The 22567-nt window shown below is 41.3% G+C and overlaps 1 protein-coding gene and 1 non-coding gene across 2 annotated transcripts in view; one reads left to right on the top strand and one right to left on the bottom strand.

Moving 5' to 3' along the window:
* Positions 1 to 18594, bottom strand: part of kcnq3 (potassium voltage-gated channel, KQT-like subfamily, member 3) — a 169646-nt gene extending 151052 nt beyond the window's left edge. Inside the window, exons 1-2 of the mRNA XM_045693793.2 lie at positions 18345 to 18594; positions 17478 to 17841 (exon numbers count right to left, since the gene is read on the bottom strand). Coding sequence (XP_045549749.2) covers positions 17478 to 17782 — 305 coding nt within the window. The 5' untranslated portion in view covers positions 17783 to 17841; positions 18345 to 18594. The remainder of the gene's footprint in view (positions 1 to 17477; positions 17842 to 18344) is intronic.
* Positions 18595 to 21637: 3043 nt separating this feature from the next.
* On the top strand, positions 21638 to 21713 carry trnaa-ugc (transfer RNA alanine (anticodon UGC)). Its single transcript has one exon. It is a non-coding gene; the product is annotated as a tRNA-Ala (tRNA).
* Positions 21714 to 22567: the final 854 nt, after the last annotated feature.

Genomic DNA, 22567 nt, shown 5'->3' with positions numbered 1-22567 from the left:
TGCTCTGAGACAGATCAAATATAAAAAATAACGACAGACTTTCCATACCGTTGGGGCACAGCTTGCTGTGTACCACATTGGTCTGTGCATCAGCCAGTCTGCCAATCAGTGAGCTCTGTGGCTCAGTCGGCCAATAGTTATTTAGCAGATACTCTTATCCAGGGCAATCATCTTAAGATGGCTAGGTGAGATACAATCACAGACAAATATACAGCATACGAACATTCCATTCCAGCCAAACTATGGATATATAGCGTTTTGCAAAAATAATTACATGAATTTACAATCTGAGAACAATTAATATTTTTACACACATATGAAGGTACCCATAAGCAATCATTTCTGATGAAAAAACAGATTTCAGTGACAAACCGCTGTCATGACTATAGTATAAATGAGGTGAATGTACTGATGAGGTGATTGTCTGACTCAGTGTGTGTATATCTGTGAAAGTGATGTGTCAATTTGTTTATCTAGAAAACAGTGTCAAGTTTGAAAAGAAAAATAATGTTTTCAAAGGTGTAATCCATAAGACATGAATCCTACATATACATGCCGTGTAACCCTGGTCTAGCATGCAATATGAATAGCACGTGTGCCACTGTCACTGTGTAAAGAATAATTACGTCATCCAACAATGGATACATTCACCATATAATAAAAAGACTGCGATTAATTGAGTGCTCAATTAAATGAACATGCATTTGTGCATACTTGATTTAATTTCCCGTACAGATAAGTTTACCTTCCAGCTATGTATCCAATATATATGAAGTTAGGTGGGGGTACGTGTGATGCAGAAGTAGTGGTATGTTTTATAATCAATAGAAACATGCATTACTCAAAACTACATTAGTTTAGGTGTAAACATAGGAGAGAAACTGGCAATTCAAAATAGGCAATTCAAATCATATCTTCATATCTGAGGAAATATATCAACTCTAAATTCTTTACAGCAGGGAACGAAGGATTTTCTCTTAAAGAGCTTGTTAGTTCTTAATTTACTTTTATTGCCAAATGAAGTGTGTATTCACTGCATAGAACCAAGTAATTGTAACATAGCTATTATAGTGTACAGTATTGTGCAAGTACATTGATTAAATGACTGACTAGCCTGTGCTGCTATATAGTTATATGTAATTGCAAGTGCATCTAATGGCTACACAGTGTTTAGCTCTGCAAATAAGAGCAACATAAAAGTTCACTCTTCCAAAAGGGTTCTTCGGCTATCCCCATAGGATAAACCGTTTTGGTTCCAGGTAGAACCCTCAGTGGTAAGGGTTCAACCTGGAACCAAAAAGCGTTCTTTAAAGGGTTCTGCTATGGGCACAGCCAAATAACCTTTTGAGGTTCTAGATAGCACCTTTTTGTTGTAAGAGTGTAATTCATCTTCTGAGCATAGAGTGATACTATGGTAGTGTTAAAGAGGAACTGACACTGTTTTATTCAAATATGTTCATATACACTACCGGTCAAAAGTTTTACAACACCTACTCATTCAAGGGTTTTTCTTTTCTTTTTACTATTTTCTACATTGTAGAGTAATAGTGAAGACATCAAAACTATGAAATAACAAATATGGAATCATGTAGTAACCAAAAAAGTGTTAAGCAAATCGAAATATATTTTATATTTGAGATTCTTCAAATTGCCACCCTTTGCCTTGATGACAGCTTTGCACACTCTTGGCATTCTCTCAACCAGCTTCATGAGGTAGTCACCTGGAATCCATTTCAATTAACAGGTGTGCCTTGTTAAAAGTTCATTTGTGGAATTTCTTTCCTTCTTAACCTGTTAGGGCTAGGGGGCAGTATTGACACGGCCGGATAAAAAAACATACCCGATTTAATCTGGTTACTACTCCTGCCCAGTAACTAGAATATGCATATAATTATTGGCTTTGGATAGAAAACACCCTAAAGTTTCTAAAACTGTTTGAATGGTGTCTGTGAGTATAACAGAACTCAAATGGCAGGCCAAAATCTGAGAAGATTCCTTGCAGGAAGTGGCCTGTCTGACAAGTTGTGTTTCATCTTGGCTCTTTTTATTGAAGACTGAGGATCTTTGCTCTAACGTGACACTTCCTACGGCTCCCATAGGCTCTCAGAGCCCGGGAAAAAGCTGAACGATATCGAGGCAGCCTCTGGCTGAAACACATTATCGCTTTTGGCAAGTGGCCGATCAGAGTACTATGGGCTTAGGCGCGTGCACGAGTGGACCAAGTGCTTTATTTTCTTTCGTCTGTTTACCTAAACGCAGATTCCCGGTCGGAATATTATCGCTTTTTTATGAGAAAAATGGCATAAAAATTGATTTTAAACAGCGGTTGACATGGTTCAAAGTACGGTAATGGAATATTTAGAATTTTTTTGTCACGAATTGCGCCATGCTCGTCACCCTTATTTACCCTTTCGGATAGTGTCTTGAACGCACGAACAAAACGCCGCTGTTTGGATATAACTATGGATTATTTTGAACCAAACCAACATTTGTTATTGAAGTAGAAGTCCTGGGAGTGCATTCTGACAAAGAACAGCAAAGGTAATAACAATTTTCTTATAGTAAATCTGACTTTGGTGAGTGCTAAACTTGCTGGGTGTCTAAATAGCTAGCCCTGTGATGCCGGGCTATCTACTGAGAATATTGCTAAATGTGCTTTCACCGAAAAGCTATTTTAAAATCGGACATATCGAGTGCATAGAGGAGTTCTGTATCTATAATTCTTAAAATACTTGTTATGCTTTTTGTGAACGTTTATCGTGAGTAATTTAGTAAATTCACCGGCAGTGTTCGGTGGGAATGCTAGTCACATGCTAATGTAAAAAGCTGGTTTTTGATATAAATATGAACTTGATTGAACAAAACATGCATGTATTGTATAACATAATGTCCTAGGGTTGTCATCTGATGAAGATCATCAAAGGTTAGTGCTGCATTTAGCTGTGGTTTGGGTTTATGTGACATATGCTAGCTTGAAAAATGGGTGTCTGATTATTTCTGGCTGGGTACTCTGCTGACTTAATCTAATGTTTTGCTTTCGTTGTAAAGCCTTTTTGAAATCGGACAGTGTGGTTAGATTAACGAGAGTCTTGTCTTTAAAATAGTGTAAAATGGTGTAAAAAATGTCAAACTATATGTTTGAAAAATTTACGTTTTTGCATTTTTTTGGTTTTTGAATAACGCGCCACGGGATTACACTGGCTGTTACGTAGGTGGGACGATTTGGTGCCACCTACCCTAGAGAGGTTAACGCATTTGAACCAATCAGTTGTGTTGTAGTGTAGTGTGGTTAGTGTGAAACCATAGTGTGGTTTCAAAATGTATACGGCAAGGTAAGAGATCGTGGATAAAATGTAACTTACAAAGAGGGAAAGACTATCCGTACCAAACTTTAAATTGCATTTCCAGATACTAGCATTTCGTCCCATCCTAAATTGGTTTAGACATGATTGTACTGCCCCCTGGCTGAGTATAGAGAGAAATATGGTGTCTCCTATTGCCCTGTACGAGGTGGTCTTCACTGATACATCCTTCTTCACTGATATAAACTATGCTTTGGTCCTATTATTGCACACACAATCTCTATTTGGCTCAAGATTTTTAAACAATGTGAATGGGATGGCATGCCAATACTCCAATATTTCACAATAATGTCTTGCGATCTGGAGGCGGCCTTTTGCATCCCCCCAGTAGTCCAAATGTGGAATCTGTATCGTTGCCGATATCATGGACAGTAATGGTTTGAGAACATTCCAAGATGTGAAAAAAATAAACACATTACCAGGCAACTCTTTTTTTCCTATACTTAACAATTTATGTCATCTATGCTGGCCTATGGAGTCTCTAGAGAAACCAAACTATACCAAACCATCCAATGATGGTATTGATAAATTATCTGGGCTCCCGAAAGGACTGATCTCTGTAATATATAAACTTTTGGAAATCTCATATTCTGAGCTAGCCATTAAAAAAGTGTGGTCCACAGATGTAATTGAATCTGAACAACCCTTCAACTGAAACATAATTTGGAGAAATATTACATTTACATTTAAGTCATTTAGCAGACGCTCTTATCCAGAGCGACTTAATGTGTGAAATATGACCTTGACATCCCGTAATCCGGACCATCAACTTATAATATTTGAAATTTAGCCCAACTGTTCACTGGGTCCCCTAAATCAGGTAGGCACTTCATATGATGTGGACGTTCCCTGCAATTAAATGCTTCTGGGACAAAGTGCATGAATGTAAATATCCAATGCGTCGCATCTACTATGTAATTTAACGATGATAGCTCCTTGAATATCTGAATAAACCAGAGACGATTACTGCATGCAGGTAGCACTGCAACAAAAAAAGATGTTGGCTATTAGATGGCATTCACCTCACTCTCTCCCAATTTGGTTAAAGCTACTATTAGAAGATATAACATTCGAATAATACACAGCGATAATGAATGGTTCTAGTCAAGGAACAATTGAGGCCTGGACAAATATACTTGACTAAAGAATAATCTCAGCTAAAGCCCAACACATACAAATACAAACTATAAAAGCCCAAACATACAAACAAAATACAGTTGAAGTCGGAAGTTTACATACACCTTAGCCAAATACATTAATTCAAGTAAAAATTCCCTGTCTTAGGTCAGTTAGGATCACCACTTTATTTTAAGAATGTGAAATGTCCGAATAATAGGAGAGAGAATGATTTATTTCAGCTTTTATTTCTTTCATCACATTCCCAGTGGGTCAGAAGTTTACATACACTCAATTAGTATTTGGTAGCATTGCCTTTAAATTGTTTAACTTGGGTCAAACGTTTTGGGTAGCCTTCCACAAGCTTCCCACAATAAGTTGGGTGAATTTTGGCCCATTTCTCCTGACAGAGCTGGTGTAACTGAGTCAGGTTTGTAGGTCTCCTTGCTCGCACACACTTTTTCAGTTCTGCCCACAAATTGTCTATAAGTTTGAGGTCAGGACTTTGTTATGGCCACTCCAATACCTTGACTTTGTTGTCCTTAAGCCATTTTGACACAACTTTGGAAGTATGCCTGGGATCATTGTCCATTTGGAAGACCCATTTGCAACCAAGCTTTAACTTCCTGACTGATGTCTTGAGATGTTGCTTCAATATACCCACATCATTTTCTTTCCTCATGATGCCATCTATTTTGTGAGGGGCACCAGTCCCTCCTGCAGCAAAGCATCCCCACAACATGATGCTGCCACCCCCGTGCTTCACGGTTGGGATAGTGTTCTTTGGCTTACAAACCTGCCCCTTTTTCCTCCAAAACATAACGATGGTCATTATGGCCAAACAGTTATATTTTTGTTTCATCAGACCAGAGGACATTTCTCCAAAAAGTACCAACTTTGTCTCCATGTGCAGTTGCAAACCGTAGTCTGGCTTTTTTTAATGGCGGTTTTGGAGCAGTGGCTTCTTCCTTGTTGAGCGGCCTTTCAGGTTAAGGTTGATATAGGACTCGTTTTACTGTGGATAGATACTTTTGTACCCGTTTCCTCCAGCATCTTCACAAGGTCCTTTGCTGTTGTTCTGGGATTGATTTGCACATTTCGCACCAAAGTACGTTCATCTCTAGGAGACAGAACGCGTTTCCTTCCTGAGCAGTATGACGGCTGCATGGTCCCATGGTGTTTACACTTGCGTACTATTGTTTGTACAGATGAACGTGGTACCTTCAGGCGTTTGGAAATTGCTCCCAAGGATGAACCAGACTTGTGGTGGTCTGCAATTTTTTCTGAGGTCTTGGCTGATATCTTTTGATTTTCCCATGATGTCAAGTAAAGAGGCACTGAGTTTGAAGGTAGGCCTTGAAATACATCCACAGGTACACCTCCAATTGACTCAAATTATGTCAATTAGCCTATCAGAAGCTTCTAAAGCCATGACTTCATTTTCTGGAGTTTTCCAAGCTGTTTAAAGCCACAGTCAACTTAGTGCATGTAAACTTCTGACCCACTGGAATTGTGATACAGTGAATTATAAGTGAAATATTCTGTCTGTAAACAATTGTTGGAAAAATGACTTGTGTCAACCACAAAGTAGATGTCCTAACCGACTTGCCAAAACTATAGTTTGTTAACAAGAAATTTGTGGAATGGTTGAAAAACGAGTTTATGACTCCAACCTAAGTGGATGTAAACTTCCGAAATCAACTGTATACTCTGAGTGTACAAAACATTATGAACACCTGCTCTTTCCGTGACAGATTGACCAGGTGAAAGCTATGATTCCTTATTGATTTCACTTGTTAAATCCAATTTACGAGTGAGTTCATGTTTAAGTTTATATTCAGCACTGTCACTGTTTTTACTCAACACTATTACAAAACATAAAACCCACTTGTCCTTACATTCACTCGTGCTGTAGTGAATGAGCAGCCAAGTCTATCGACAGCCCTGCTTTTTTATTATTATTATTAGCAGATTGTCGTGTCTATTTTAATAGAGGAATATTTCACTTTCTCTGGTCATGAATTTCTGAACGAGGCAGATGCGGTGCGACTTCGCCATCAGGTGGAAGACGGTGTCCCCTCTCTCTGGTCAGCCTCACCGGAGGAAAGGAAGGAGAGAGCATGGGCCGTGAGAGGCGGACCCTCTGCTGCTCTCTCCCTCCCTCCACTGAGACTAATGCGTTGTTCAAAACAACTTAGGAAATCGGAAATCTCAGACTTCCGAGCATTCAAGACAATTGAGAACTTAGAAAAAGAGATCCGACTGGGAAAAATCCGACTGGGAAAAATCATTTCGAATGGTCATCCAACTCAGAAACTCGGGTATCATTTTAGAGCTATGACTTTCCAACCTGAAGATCACTGACACCATTATTTGGTTATAGAAGGATTTTTAAGCCTTGAGACAACTGTATGTGCCATTCAGATGGTTAAATGGGCAAGACAAAATATTTAAGTGCCTTAGAACTTGGGTGCCAGGTAAACTGGTTTGTGTCAAGAACTGAAACGCTGCTGGGTTTTTCATGCTCAACAGTTTCCTGTTGGAGGAGGCTCACTTCTTTTTTGTTTCTTTTTTCCTCTTTACATACTATATTTATTGTTACTTTTTGGCTCTGTCGCTTTGTCATTTTTGGTGTAGTGTGTGTAGATTGATGAGGGAAAAAAACTATTTAATCCATTTTAAAATAACTCTGTTACGTAACAAAATGTGGAAAAAGTCAAGGGGTCTGAATATTTTCCGAATGCACTGTATGTGTCGAATCGTCTTGAAAGGGAAAGATGCACATCCCTAATATTTAGGCAAGTTAGCTTGCTAATTCCTTGATCCTGCTTTGTAGTTCACCCCTCTGTCCTGCACTGAAGTCAAGCCTCTGAACACCTCAACTCACGCCTCAAACCATCACTGCTGTGATCCCTTCCCAACACTAAGTAGCCCTCTCATTCCCATTCCCCATAATATGTTACTATAAATGTCTTTGTTAAAATGACTTGTCTTTGGTGGTTTTTTAACACGCTTTGACGTCTGCGTCTGGTCCGCACCTATACCGTGGGTCTCCCACCCTCCTATATTCTTCAAGTCACCAGCCTCCACTGGTATGGGTAAATCCATGTGAAGAAATCACTTAGCTCAAACGTTTACTCTAACTTGCTCTAGCGCACACTTTTTGGGCTCTACGCACCTTCGCACTCTCACCTTTGTAAAAAAATAATAATAGTTTTGAGTCTGAATAATTTTCTGGCCAGTATGCGTCCAGCATCCCCTTTTTTTAAATAAACATCTGTTATATGCCATGATGAAAACCAAGTAAGGAAATGCCCTGCTTGGTAAATGCATTTCTCTGTTGTTTAAGAAGCATGTGACATACAATTTTATTTGAAACCCACTCTTGCTCCACAGACTGATGTTACGAGAGATAAGAGGTGCATACACTTAAACGAGAGAGGGAGAAGAACAGGATGGACAAATACAGAGAGAGAGACAGAGACAGAGAGACAGAGAGACAGAGAGAGAGAGAGAGAGAGAGATGCATCAGCAGTTCTATCCTGGATCAGTATAGTGATCCTTGGCATGCAGACAAACTGGTGCACTTATTGGCAGACAGCTCCCAATGCCTATGCTCTCAGAGTAGAGATGACTGTATAATGCCTTGCTAATATGGAAGTATTTCCTTTTACTGGAAAAGGAAAGACTCCCCAACAACGCGGAGAGAAAAATAGAAAAATAATAGGAAAATATTAACACGAGGAATAAATACACAATGAGTAGAGAACGATAACTTTGATATATACACGAGGTACCAGTACTGAGCCGATATGCAGTGCTGTGAGTTTATTAAGGTAGGTACGTACATATAGCTAGTAGGGGTAAAGTGACTAGGAAACAGAATAGATAATAAAACAGTAACAGCAGCGTATGTGATGAGTCAAAAGAGTTAGTGCAAAAAGGGTCAATGCAGATATTCCCGGAAGCAGAGCAAACAGTCTATGGCTTGGGTGGCTGGAGTCTGACAATTTTTGTGGCTTTCCTCTTACACCCTCCTGGTATAGAGGTCCTGGATGGCAGAAAGCTTGGCCCCAGCGATGTACTGGGCCGTAAGCACTACCCTCTGTAGCGCTTTACAGGGCACAAAAAAAGGAAACCAAGCATCACACAGTTCTGCTCCCTAAATTCCCTTTCCCGTCTCACTCACTCAATTGCGTTCTGTCTGTCTGTCTGCTCGCTCCACACGCACGCACTGTGTGCGCCTAAAGAAATGAATGCTTAGAAAAAAGGTATCTAACTGATGGGATAGGCAAAAGGTTAACAGTGTGGCTAGGGTTAAGAGTAAGGTTTAAAATCTGATTTTAAGAAGCAAAATTGTAGAAACAAGCATGATTGATGACTTTGTGGCTGTGGTAACTAACGTTAGTGACAACCCAACTTTGCGAACTGCTAGTGGCATTTAGAATTGGTTAGCCTAGGCTATTAATTAGCCCCCTAAAAATAGACAGTTCCACACTGAAAATATGCAAAAACATTACTTTGATAAAGACAAAGTGCGTATTTTCATCAGAGTCATTAAGCCTACTCACCAGACAGATGTCCTGGCCATAATTCATCCCATGCAGCGTTCAATGTAGAATTGTTCATGCATGTAGAAAATTCCAAGGAACAAGCATAATAAACTCAATCGAACATCTGTATATCGAAAAGAAGACAGATTTCGGTTTGTAACCCTACAAAATGGTGTCTTTCAACTTGTCAAATTGAGCCCCGTTTCAAATAATTACTGAAAACAACTGTTTCAGCCACAGTACTTTGTTCCATTTTATTCTGTTATATTACATCATGTTTTATACTATAAAATAGGTGTTCACTGTGATAAGGGCTCGGGAAATAAGATTGCCTTGTCTGCTAAACTAACAAAACAAGTCTATGCCATTGCACAGCCATAGGCTTCATCAAGCAAGCACCACACTGCTGAGGTTACATTTTAGTCATTTAGCAGACGCTCTTATCCAGAGCGACTTACAGTAGTGAGTGCATAGATTTTCATACCGATCCCCCGTGGTAATGGAACCCACAACATTGGCGTTGCACGCACCATGCTCTACCAACTGAGCAACACAGGACTACTTCATAATATAACCAGTTGATGTTACAGTTTCAATAAATGGCACTTTCTTTTATTGACTCATTTATTTACTACATGACCCAATATGCATTGAGGCAGGTAGCGTTCTGGTATCCGCCAAACCCAGATTCGTCAGTTGGACTGCCAGATGTTGAAACGTGATTCATCACTCCAGAGAACAGATTTCCACTGCTCCAGAGTCCAATGGCGGCAAGGTTTACACCACTTCATGGTCGAATTGCTGCAAAGAATCCACTACTAAAGGACACCAATCAGAAGAAGAAACTTGCTTGGGCCAAGAAACACAAGCAATGGACATTCGACCGGTGGAAATCTGTCCTTTGGTCTGATGAGTCCAAATTTGAGATTTTTGGTTCCAACCGCAGTGTCTTTGTGAGACGCAGAGTAGGTGAACAGATGATCTCCGCATGTGTGGTTCCCACTGTGAAGCATGGAGGAGGTGGTGTGATGGTGCTTTGCTGGTGACACTGTCAGTGATTTATTTAGGTTCAAGGCACACTTAACCAGCATGGCTACCACAGCATTCTGCAGCGTTACTCCATCCCATCTGGTTTACGCTTAGTGGAACTATCATTTGTTTTTCAACAGGACAATGGCCCAACACACATCCAGGCTGTGTAAGTGCTATTTGACAAAGAAGGAAAGTGATGAAGTGCTGCATCAGGTTACCTGGCCTCCACATTCACCCAACCTCAACCAAATTGAAGAAAATCAAATATATTTACATTTGTTTAATACTTTTTCGGTGACTACATGATTCCATGTGTTATTTCATAGTTTTGATGTCTTCACTATTATTCAACAAAGCAGAAAATAGTAAAATTAAAGAAAAACCCTTAAATGAGTAGGTATCCAATTTAGCAATTTGGATTCGTCATCTGTAAAGGTTGTGATAAATTAGCCATTGTTTCTCACTTTTAGCATATAGATAAATGCACACATATTTTTTTCAGTGTTTGTTCTAAAAATAAGGGTACTCAGAAAAAAAATCTAGCGAGTACTTGAACAGTCAAAAAAGGTCATATGCCTGTCCAGTCTCAGCATTGACTCCTGTCAAAATAAAGGTTAAATCAAATTTTAAAAACACACGTGCGTGAACACACACATACACACTCCTACCACAATTGCGAAGTGCAAAGACTTCAGCCAATGACCACAAAAACACGCTAAACATACCATAGAGCGCACACACAAATTCCTCTTGACCCTACCCCACACACTCCTGATTAGAGGTCGACCGATTAATCGGAATGGCAGATTAATTAGGGCCGATTTCAAGTTTTCATAACAATCGTAAATCGGTATTTTCAGACGCCGATTTGGCCGATTTTTTTTTTTAGACCTTTATTTAACTAGGCAAGTCAGTTAAGAACAAATTCTTATTTTCAATGACGGCCTAGGAACGGTGGGTTAACTGCCTTGTTCAGGGGCAGAATGACAGATTTTTACCTTGTCAGCTTGGGAATTCAATCTTGCAACCTTACGGTTAACTAGTCAAACGCTCTAACCACCTGCTTTACATTGCACTCCACGAGGAGCCTGCCTGTTACGCGAATGTTGTAAGAAGCCAAGGTAAGTTGCTAGCTATCATTAAACTTATCTTATACATTTTTTTATTTTTTTTTATCATAATCACTAGTTAACTACACATGGTTGTTGATATTACTAGTTTATCTAGCCTGTCCTGCATTGCATATAATCGCTTAGGTACACATTGCTCCAACCATAAACACCAATGCCTTTCTTAAAATCAATACACAAGTATATATTTTTAAACCTGCATATTTAGTTAATATTGCCTGCTAACATGAATTTCTTTTAACTAGGAAAAATGTGTCACTTCTCTTGCAAACAGAGTCAGGGTATATGCAGCAGTTTGGGCCGCCTGGCTCGTTGCGAACTGTGAAGACTATTTCTTCCTAACAAAGACAGCCGACTTCGCCAAACGGGGGATGATTTAACAAAAGCGCATTTGCGAAAAAAGCACAATCGTTGCACGACTGTACCTAACCATAAACATCAATGCCTTTCTTAAAATCAATACACAGATGTATTTTTAAACCTGCATATTTAGCTAAAAGAAATCCAGGTTAGCAGGCAATATTAACCAGTTGAAATTGTGTCACTTTGCGTTCATTGCACGCAGAGTCAGGGTATATGCAACAGTTTGGGCCGCCTGGCTCATTGCGAACTAATTTGCCAGAATTGTACGTAATTATGACATAACATTGAAGGTTGTGCAATGTAACAGGAATATTCAGACTTAGGGATGCCACCCGTTAGATAAAATACGGAACAGTTCCGTATTTCACTGACAGGAAAAACATTTTGTTTTCGAGATGATAGTTTCCGGATTTGACCATATTACTGACCTAAGGCTCGTATTTCTGTGTGTTATTATGTTATAATTAAGTCTATGATTTGATAGAGCAGTCTGACTGAGCGATGGTAGGCAGCAGCAGGCTCGTATGCGTTCATTCAAACAGCACTTTCGTGCGTTTGCCAGCAGCCCTTCGCAATGCATTGCGCTGTTTATGACTTCACGCCTGTCAACTCCCAAGATTAGGCTGGTGTAACCGATGTGAAATGGCTAGCTATTTAGCCGGGTGCGCGCTAATAGCGTTTCAAACGTCACTCGCTCTGAGACTTGGAGTAGTTTTTCCCCTTGCTCTGCATGGGTAACGCTGCTTCGAGGGTGGCTGTTGTCGATGTGTTCCTGGTTTGAGCCCAGGTAGGAGCGAGGAGAGGGACGGAAGCTATACTGTTACACTGGCAATACTAAAGTGCCTATAAGAACATCCAATAGTCTCTATACGATTTGTATATGAAATACAAATCGTATAGAGAGAAATAGCCCTATAATTCCTATAATAACTACAACCTAAAACTTCTTACGTGGGAATATTGAAGACTCATGTTAAAAGGAACCACCAGCTTTCATATGTTCTCCTGTTCTGAGCAAGGAACTTAAACGTTAGCTTTCTTACATGGCACATATTGCACTTTTACTTTCTTCTCCAACACTTTGTTTTTGCATTATTTAAACCAAATTGAACACGTTTCATTATTTATTTGAGGCTAAATTGATGTTATTGATGTATTATATTAAGTTAAAATAAGTGTTCATTCAGTATTGTTGTAATTGTCATTATTACAAATAAAATAATAAAAATCGTCCGATTAATCTGTATCGGCTTTTTTGGTCCTCCAATAATCGGTATCGGTACCAGCGTTGAAAAATCATAATCGGTCGACCTCTAATTTTTAAACCTGCATATTTAGTTAATATTGCGTGCTAACATGAATTTCTTATAAGTAGGGAAATTGTGTCACTTCTCTTGCATTCCGTGCAAGCAGTCAGGGTATATGCAGCAGCTTGGGCCGCCTGGCTCATTGCGAACCGTGTGAAGTCCATGTATTCCTAACAAAGACCGTAATTCATTTGCCAGAATTGTACATAATTATGACATAACATTGAAGGTTGTACAATGTAACAGCAATATTTAGACTTAGGGATGCCACCCGTTAGTTAAAATACGGAACGGTTCCGTATTTCACTGAAAGAATAAAAGTTTTGTTTTCGAAATTATAGTTTCCGGATTCGACCATATTAATGACCAAAGGCTCGTATTTCTGTGTGTTATTATGTTATAATTAAGTCTATGATTTGATATTTGATAGAGCAGTCTGACTGAGCGATGGTAGGCAGCAGCAGGCTCATAAGCATTCACTTTCGTGCGTTTGCCAGCAGCTCTTCGCAATTCTTCAAGCATTGAGCTGTTTATGACTTCAAGCCTATCAACTCCCGAGATTAGGCTGGTGTAACCGATGTGAAATGGCTAGCAAGTTAGCGGGGTGCACGCTAATAGCGTTTCAATCGGTGATGTCACACGCTCTGAGACTTGGAGTAGTTGTTCCCCTTGCTCTGCAAGGGCCGCGGCTTTTGTGGAGCGATGGGTAACGATGCTTCGAAGGTGGCTGTTGTCGATGTGTTCCTGGTTCGAGCCCAGGTAGGGGCGAGGAGAGGGACGGAAGCTATACTGTTACACTGGCAATACTAAAGTGCCTATAAGAACATCCAATAGTCAAAGGTATATGAAATACAAATGGTATAGAGAGAAATAGTCCTATAATTCCTATAATAACTACAACCTAAAACTTCTTACCTGGGAATATTGAAGACTCATGTTAAAAGGAACCACCAGCTTTCATACGTTCTCATGTTCTGAGCAAGGAACATAAACGTTAGCTTTTTTACATGGCACATATTGCACTTTTACTTTCTTTTCCAACACTGTGTTTTTGCATTATTTAAACAAAATTGAACATGTTTCATTATTTATTTGAGGCTAAATTGATTTTATTGATGTATTATATTAAGTTAAAATAAGTGTTCATTCAGTATTGTTGTAATTGTCATTATTACAAAAAATAATTTAAAAATCAAAAATAAATAAAATGTAGAAAAAATTACGTTTTTTTATTATTATTATTTATTAAATCGGCCGATTTATCGGTATCAGCTTTTTTGGGTCCTCCAATAATCGGTATCGGCGTCGAAAAATCATAATAGTTCAACCTCTTCTCCTGATGCTACCACATAGGACCCTAATAGATGCAGTCCTGAGCCTAACACACATATATAAATGTGACCCTGCAATGGACCACACATATAGTTCTCACCTAGGCACAAACGTGCAGTGCTTGACTTGCACTGGAATAGCTGCAGGTACCGTTTATACTGAGGTGCAGGAGCTCCACAATACTTTTGAGCTAATATTCTATAAGAGGAACAGGAGCACAAGCAGTAGAACATTTGAGGTGCCGGTACTCCTCTCCGGTGAGCTCCTGCCCAAGTCAAGCACTGCAAATGATCTCCCTCGCCCTCCATTTGGCAAATCTGATCATAATTCTATCCTCCTGATTCCAGATTACAAGCAAATATTTAAGCAGGAAGCACCAGTGACTAGATCAATAAATTGGATTTCAGGAAACATCTGCACTGAGCTAGAATTGCCGCTTTCAAGGAGCGGGATACTAATCCGGATGCTTCTAAAAAAAATCCTTCTGTGTCCTCAGACAAACCATCAAACAAGCAAAGCGTCAATACAGGATAAAGATCGGATCCTACTAAACTGTCTCTGATGCTCGTCGGATGTGGCAGAGCTTGAATACTATTACGGACTACAAAGGGAAACCCAGCCGTGAGCTGCCCAGTGACGCGAGCCAACCAGATGAGCTAAATGCCTTTTATGTTCGCTTTGAGGCAAGCAACACTGAAGCATGCATGAGAGCACCAGCTGTTCTGGACGACTGTGTGATAACACTCTCAGTAGACGATGTGAGCAAGACCTTCACACAGGTCAACATTTACAAAACCGCGGGGCCAGACGGATTACCAGGACGTGTACTCAAAGCATGCGTGGACCAACTGGCAAGTGTCTTCACTGATATTTTCAACCTCTCCCTGACCGAGTCTGTAATATCTACATGTTTCAAGCAGACCACCATAGTCCTTTGTGCCCAAGGAAGCGAAGGTAACCTGCCTAAATGATTACTGCCCCGTAGCACTCACGTCGGTAGCCATGAAGTGCTTTGAAAGGCTGGTCATGGCTCACATCAACAGGATCCTCTCAGATACCCTAGACCCACTACAATTTGCACACCGCCCCAACAGATCACACAATCTCAATCGCACTCCACACTGTCCTTTCCCACCTGGACAAAAGGAACACCTATGTGAGAATGCTGTTCAGCATTCACCGCCATAGTGCCCTCAAAGCTCATCAATAAGCTAAGGACCCTGGGACTAAACACCTCCCTCTGCAACTAGATCCTGGACTTCCTGACGGGTCACCCCCAGGTGGTAAGGGTAGGCAACAACACGTCTGCTACGCTGATCCTCAAGGACAGGTATGGTAACTGCTCGGCATCTGACCGTAAGGCGCTACAGAGGGTAGTGCGTTCGGCCCAGTACATCACTGGTGCCAAGCTTCCTGCCATCCAGGACCTCTATAGTAGGCGGTGTCAGAGGAAAGCCCTAAAAAATTGTCAAAGACTCCATTCACCCAAGTCATAGATTGTTTTCTCTACTACCGCACGGCAAGCAGTACCAGAGCGCCAAGTCTAGGACCAAAAGGCTCCTTAACAGCTTCTACCCCCAAGCCATAAGACTGCTGAACAATTAAACAAATGGCCACCAGATTATTTACATTGACACCCCCCCCCCTCCATTTGTTTTTTACACTGCTGCTACTCGCTGTTTATTATCTATGCATAGCCACTTCACCCCTACCTACATGTAGAAATTACCTCAACTAACCTGTACCCCCGCACACCGACTCGGTACCCTATGTATATAGCCTTGTTATTGTGTTACTTTTCATTATCCTTTACTTTATTTGGTAAATATTTTCTTAACTCTTCTTGAACTGCACTGTTGATTAAGGGCTTGTAAGTAAGCATTTCACAGTAAGGTTGTATTCGACAGAGGTGGCAAATAAAGTTTGATTTGACAGACAGGTCAGACAGACAGACGTGTGCAATCTGTTACTGAGTTACAGCATTAGGCTAAGATCAAGAATGGTCATGAGAGTCAATTCCCTAGACCAGGGATGGGCAACTGGTGGAACCCGGACCCCCTTTTGTAGGCCCACGGACCAATTTCACACAAATTGGGTACTCAGTCTGGGTCTCAACTTACTGTTGAGAGTTAGAATAATAGAATACACAAGGTGCAATTTTGAAAATGTGGTTGCGCATCAGCAGTCACTCAGTTAGCCTATGTCAACTAAATGTTTAGCGGCCAGCTATCTAAAATTGTAGTAAGCATGGTTGAATTACCGACCAGGGTGGAGCCTATTGAGCATCATTTGCCTCCATTTTATTGCTAAATGTGTAGAATTGCATGAAATTAGCTGTAAAACTGCTAATGTTTCTCTCCGCTCCATAGCAAAATGTTTAGAATTGCAGAAAACGTGCTTTAAAACAGAAAAATGGTCACTATATGCACCATGGTAAAATGTGCAGAAATGCAGGAAATTAACTTTAAAACGTTTTTTTAAAGTATCTTCGCTTTCACGAGGGGGTCCACTAAAATGTTTTGCTCACAAGGTGGGGGCATGGACTGATGTGGATATACGCTGACCCACGAGCCACTGCGGCACCTCATGATGAGTTCCAATTCTTTGTGGCCCCCACCCCATCAAAGTTGCCCATCCCTGCCCTAGACTGGTCACCATTTCATTTGAGATCAATTTGCTTTTGGGTTTGGTTTGGGGCATACATCCCCTTTAGGTGTTATTTTGTTGTCCTCTGGTGAAACAAACGTCTTTCATTGACTTAAAAACTACCACTTCTCCAATTAATCTAAATTAAAGGATTACCAGATTTACATACACACAGTTACTCATCTGTGAATAGAGTTGTGACATGGAAAAACACATGAAAGCAAAACCATACATTTTGCTCAATTACAAAAGGGCTGGCTTAAAAAAAATTGTATTAAATTGTGAGCGCTAAGTCTTAGAAATGGTGGACTACTTATACTCAAATTACTTGGGCGAGACTGATAAGTGAGACACTTGAGATGTGTGCTCTGAGCATATAATGCTGTCTACCTCAATTTTTTTATCTTAGGGCAATAATTTTTACATAAACGGTTTGGATATTAAAATTAATAAAATTGACTTGACATTGGATTATTTTCCAAGGTGTGAGCCATGTGTGCTTTTTTTCTTTCTATCCAGTATTCTGCCAGACTTTTCTCAGCAAATGTTTCAAATTGAAATACTGTAGAACAAAGGGAACAAGTTACGTATGTGTGGGAGTAAAACAGACTTCACACAGATATTTTGGTTACTTACACAAACGCGTGGTACAGTAGCGCCCATCCTCTCGGTCTCTCCAGGGCATCATAAATAAGGGTTTGAATTCTCCGCTTCCTGATGTTATTCCGCTTAACGGGTCGCGTGTACCCCAGGGGCGTCTTGGCCAACAGTCCAAAACCCTGCGTGCTCCTTTTGAAATCTTCCCGACCCGGAGCCACCAACAAGAGAGCTCCATCTTTGTCCACCCCAGCCTCTTGGTCCAAGTCCACGGGCAGGGCTGATGTCTTTTTGTCCCTCTGCTCCTCTGAACCGTTAGCAACATTTCTGGACCTGATCCCCATGTTCACTCGTGATCCTTGGCACCGCGCTTATGGAGATCTGGTAAGCCGCATGTCATGATCTGAGGGAATAAATCAAGATGACTTCAGCAAAGGGTCATTTAAGGATCTGGTCCCCTTCATAAAGGGAGGTGCTCCTCAGTCTGACTGGAGAGAACATAAAGGGTGTGTATATATATATACATATATATGTGTGTGTGTGTGTGTGTGTACTTTGCACACTTGACAATGCATCAGTGAATACTCTTTGCAATAGCTTATTCAATTGGGTGTTGTGTTTGCAGACAAGGCTATCAATTAGGAAGCGTGCCAGCGTAGGTTATTAATGCCTAGTGATGAAACAATAATGTAGCTATGAATGGAAACATTCGAGCAACAATTGCATGGCATGTTATTTCATAACCCTTAACAGACTGTCAACAGTTAATAGGCTACTACACCTTGTATTTCCATCGCTAAAATGTGAAAATAACTGATAGAAAAACATAGGCTAGGCGAGCTCACAACACTGGCTAAATTATCCATGAGGGACGAGACGTCCACAGGGAGTTGACCCGTAGCCTACCCGTGCTCCAAAGCCGACTGCTCCCGACAAAGCATGATTTATGTCGAGGCTTCCTCCTTCCAGTCTACACCTGCCGCTCCCGATAAAACCAACGCTGTGATGAGAGGTGGGGTATGGATGAGATGTCTTGCGTGAAGGAGGAGAAAGGAGTCGACACGGAAATTGAAGCCCAACGATACTAAGGAAAGATTCCTTTTTCTTCCAGTCGCGAAAACAAGTTGCCTGGCTACCCAGACTACCTGCTACGCCACGCCCACGGACGTCAGTTTCTTCAAGTATAGAGCAGCGGTATAATTTAGTGTGAGACGTCAGGCTAGCCAGAACCGACGTCGAAAATGGACATCTTCAATCTAGGTACTACAGCACAGGATACTTCTGGAGCAAGGTGATGCATTGCTGACATCGGATCTCCGAACGCTTTTGCACGTCCGCACAATTATGTACATTTTACATGATTATCAAATTAGATTCGGCTCTGCCTATTTTTTACTTTTATATTGTGTTAATTGTTCGTGATAAGCAAAGCAAATTGTAATTAGGAATTTGATAGGCTTTTGAAGTAATACAAAAAAATATATGGACGTCAGTGGGCGCAAATAGGATTTGTAACACCCACTGGGCATACAGTGGTTTTCAAGGTAATCAACGTAGGTGTAATCAACGTGGAAAATACATTGGATTTGAAAAAAAAGTACTGTTTTCTTCTCATTTCAACCAGCATTGTAAACATTGCAATTAGGGTACATTTTCCATTTAAATACATTGACTACATCTGACTAACAGGTTGTTACATCAATCTAATTTCACCATAATCTTCAGAACTATATATACCTTGAAATTGCGTTGAGAATTCCACATGGAAACATTAAAGATATTTTTAATCCGATTCATGTATTGGGTAATTGAAATTAAGTGGAATTCTATATTTGATTAGACATTTTAGTTGAGGTAGTCTATGCAAATGACTATGGAAGCTGATCAATGTCTAAATGTGTTGACATGATAGCTCAGCTGAATCAACAAAGCTAAGCAGGGCACAATATCTCTCTCATCATCACTCAATGCCTAGGTTTACCTCCACTGTATTCACATCCTACCATACCTTTGTCTGTACATTATGCCTTGAATCTATTTTATCGCCCCCAGAAACCTGCTCCTTTTACTCTCTGTTCCGGACGTCCTAGACGGCCAGCCCTTATAGCTTTTAGCCGTACCCGTATCCTACTCCTCCTCTGATCCTCTGGTGATGTAGAGGTTAATCCAGGCCATGCAGTGCCTAGCTCCACTCCTTTTCCCCAGGCGCTCTCTTTTGATGACTTCTGTAACCGTAAAAGCCTTGGTTTCATGCATGTTAACATTAGAAGCCTCCTCCCCAAGTTTGTTTTATTCACTGCTTTAGCACACTCTGCCAACCCGGATGTCCTAGCCGTGTCTGAATCCTGGCTTAGGAAGACCACCAAAACCCCTAAAATCTCCGTCCCTAACAACAACATTTTCAGACAAGATAGAACGGCCAAAGGGGGCGGTGTTGCAATCTACTGCAGAGATAGCCTGCAGAGTTCTGTTCTACTATCCAGGTCTGTACCCAAACAATTTGAACTTCTACTTTTAAAAATCCACCTTTCTAGAAACAAGTCTCTCACCGTTGCCGCTTGCTATAGACCACCCTCTGCCCTCAGCTGTGCCCTGGACACCATATGTGAACTGATTGCCCCCCATCTATCTTCAGAGCTCGTGCTGCTAGGTGAAGTAAACTGGGACATGCTTAACACCCTGGCCATCCTACAATCTAAGCTTGATGCCCTCAATCTCACACAAATTATCAATGAACCTACCAGGTACAACCCCAAAGCCGTAAACACAGGCACCCTCATAGATATCATCCTGACCAACTTTCCCTCTAAATACACCTCTGCTGTTTTCAACCAAGATCTCACCGATCACTGCCTCATTGCCTGCATCCGTAATGGGTCTGCGGTCAAACGACCTCCCCTCATCACTGTCAAATGCTCCCTAAAACACTTCAGCGAGCAGGCCTTTCTAATCGACCTGGCCCGGGTATCCTGGAAGGATATTGACCTCATCCCGTCAGTAGAGGATGCCTGGTTATTTTTTTTAAACGCCTTCCTCACCATCTTAAATAAGCATGCCCCATTCAAGAAATTTAGAACCAGGAACAGATATAGCCCTTGGTTCTCTCCAGACCTAACTGCCCTTGACCAGCACAAAAACATCCTGTGATATTCTGCATTAGCATCGAACAGCCCCTGTGATATGCAACTTTTCAGAGAAGTTAGGAACCAATATACACAGGCAGTTAGGAAAGCCAAGGCAGACATTTCCTTCCTGCAACACAAACTCAAAAAAGTTCTGGGACACTGTAAAGTCCATGGAGAATAAGAGCACCTCCTCCCAGCTGACCACTGCACTGAGGATAGGAAACATTGTTACCACCGATAAATCCACTATAATTGAGAATTTCAATAAGTATTTTTCTACGGCTGGCCATGCTTTCCACCTGGCCACCCCTACCACGGTCAACAGCACTGCACCCCCCACAGCAACTCGCCCAAGCCTCCCCCATTTCTCCTTCTCCCATATCCAGTTAGCTGATTTTCTGAAAGAGCTGCAAAAAAAAGGACCCCCACAAATCAGTCGGGCTAAACAATCTAGACCCTTTAGTTCTAAAATGATCTGCCGAAATTGTTGCAACCCCTATTACTAGCCTGTTCAACCTCTCATGTCGTCTGAGATTCCCAAAGATTGGAAAGCAGCTGCGGTCATCCCCCTCTTCAAAGGGGGGGACAATCTTGACCCAAACTGCTACAGACCTATATCTATCCTACCCTGACTTTCTAAGGTCTTCGAAAGCCAAGTTAACAAACAGGTTACCGACCATTTCGAATCCCACCGTACCTTCTCCGCTATGCAAACTGGTTTCGGGGCTGGTCATGGGTGCACCTCAGCAACGTTCAAGGTCCTAAACTATTTCATAACTGCGATCGATAAGAAACAATACTGTGCAGCCGTATTCATCGACCTGGCTAAGGCTTTCGACTCTGTCAATCACAACATCCTTATCGGCAGACTCAACAGCCTTGGTTTCTCAATTGATTGCTTCGCCTGGTTCACCAACTACTTCTCTGATAGAGTTCAGTGTGTCAAATCGGAGGGCCTGTTGTCCGGGCCTCTGGCAGTCTCTATGGGGGTGCCACAGGGTTCAGTTCTTGGGTCGACTCTCTTCTCTGTATACATCAATGATGTCACTCTTGCTGCTGGTGAGTCTCTGATCCGGTCCCGTGTGGCTCAGTTGGTAGAGCATGGTGTTTGCAACGCCAGGGTTGTGGGTTCGATTCCCACGGGGGACCAGTACGGAGAAATAAATGTATGAAATGTATGCATTCACCACTGTAAGTCGCTCTGGATAAGAGCGTCTGCTAAATGACTAAAATGTAAATGATCCACAGACGACACAATTCTGTATACTTCTGGCCCTTCTTTGGATACTGTGTTAACTACCCTCCAGACGAGCTTCAATGCCATACAACTCTCCTTCTGTGGCCTCCAACTGCTCTTAAATACAAGTAAAACTAAATGCATGCTCTTCAACCAATCGCTGCTCGCCCATCCAGCATCACCACTCTGGACGGTTCTGACTTAGAATATGTGGATTACTACAAATACCTAGGTGTCTGGTTAGACTGTAAACTCTCCTTCCAGACTCACATCAAACATCTCCAATCCAAAATTATATCTAGAATTGGCTTCCTATTTCGCAACAAAGCATCCTCACTCATGCGGCCAAACCTACCCTTGTAAAACTGACCATCCTACCGATCCTCGAGTTCAGCGATGTCATTTACAAAATAGCCTTCAACACTCTACTCAACAAATTGGATGCAGTCTATCACAGTGCCATCCGTTTTGTTACCAAAGCCCCATATACTACCCACCATTGCGACCTGTACACTCTCGTTGGCAGGCCATCTCTTAATACTCGTCGCCAAACCCACTGGTTCCAGGTCATCTACAAGACCCTGCTAGGTAAAGCCCCGCCTTATCTCAGCTCGCTGGTCACCATAGCAGCACCCATCCGTAGCACGCGCTCCAGCAGATATATCTCACTGGTCACCCCCAAAGCCAATTCCCCTTTGGCCGCCTCTCCTTCCAGTTCTCTGCTGCCAATGACTGGAACGAACTACAAAAATCACTGAAACTGGAGA

This window comes from Salmo salar, chromosome 14 (genome assembly GCF_965601325.2).
Source record: "Salmo salar chromosome 14, fSalSal1, whole genome shotgun sequence".
Classification (NCBI taxonomy): Eukaryota; Metazoa; Chordata; class Actinopteri; order Salmoniformes; family Salmonidae; genus Salmo; species Salmo salar.
The sequence above is the reverse complement of the archived record's forward strand: the minus strand, read 5'-3'. Positions and strand labels throughout refer to the sequence as shown.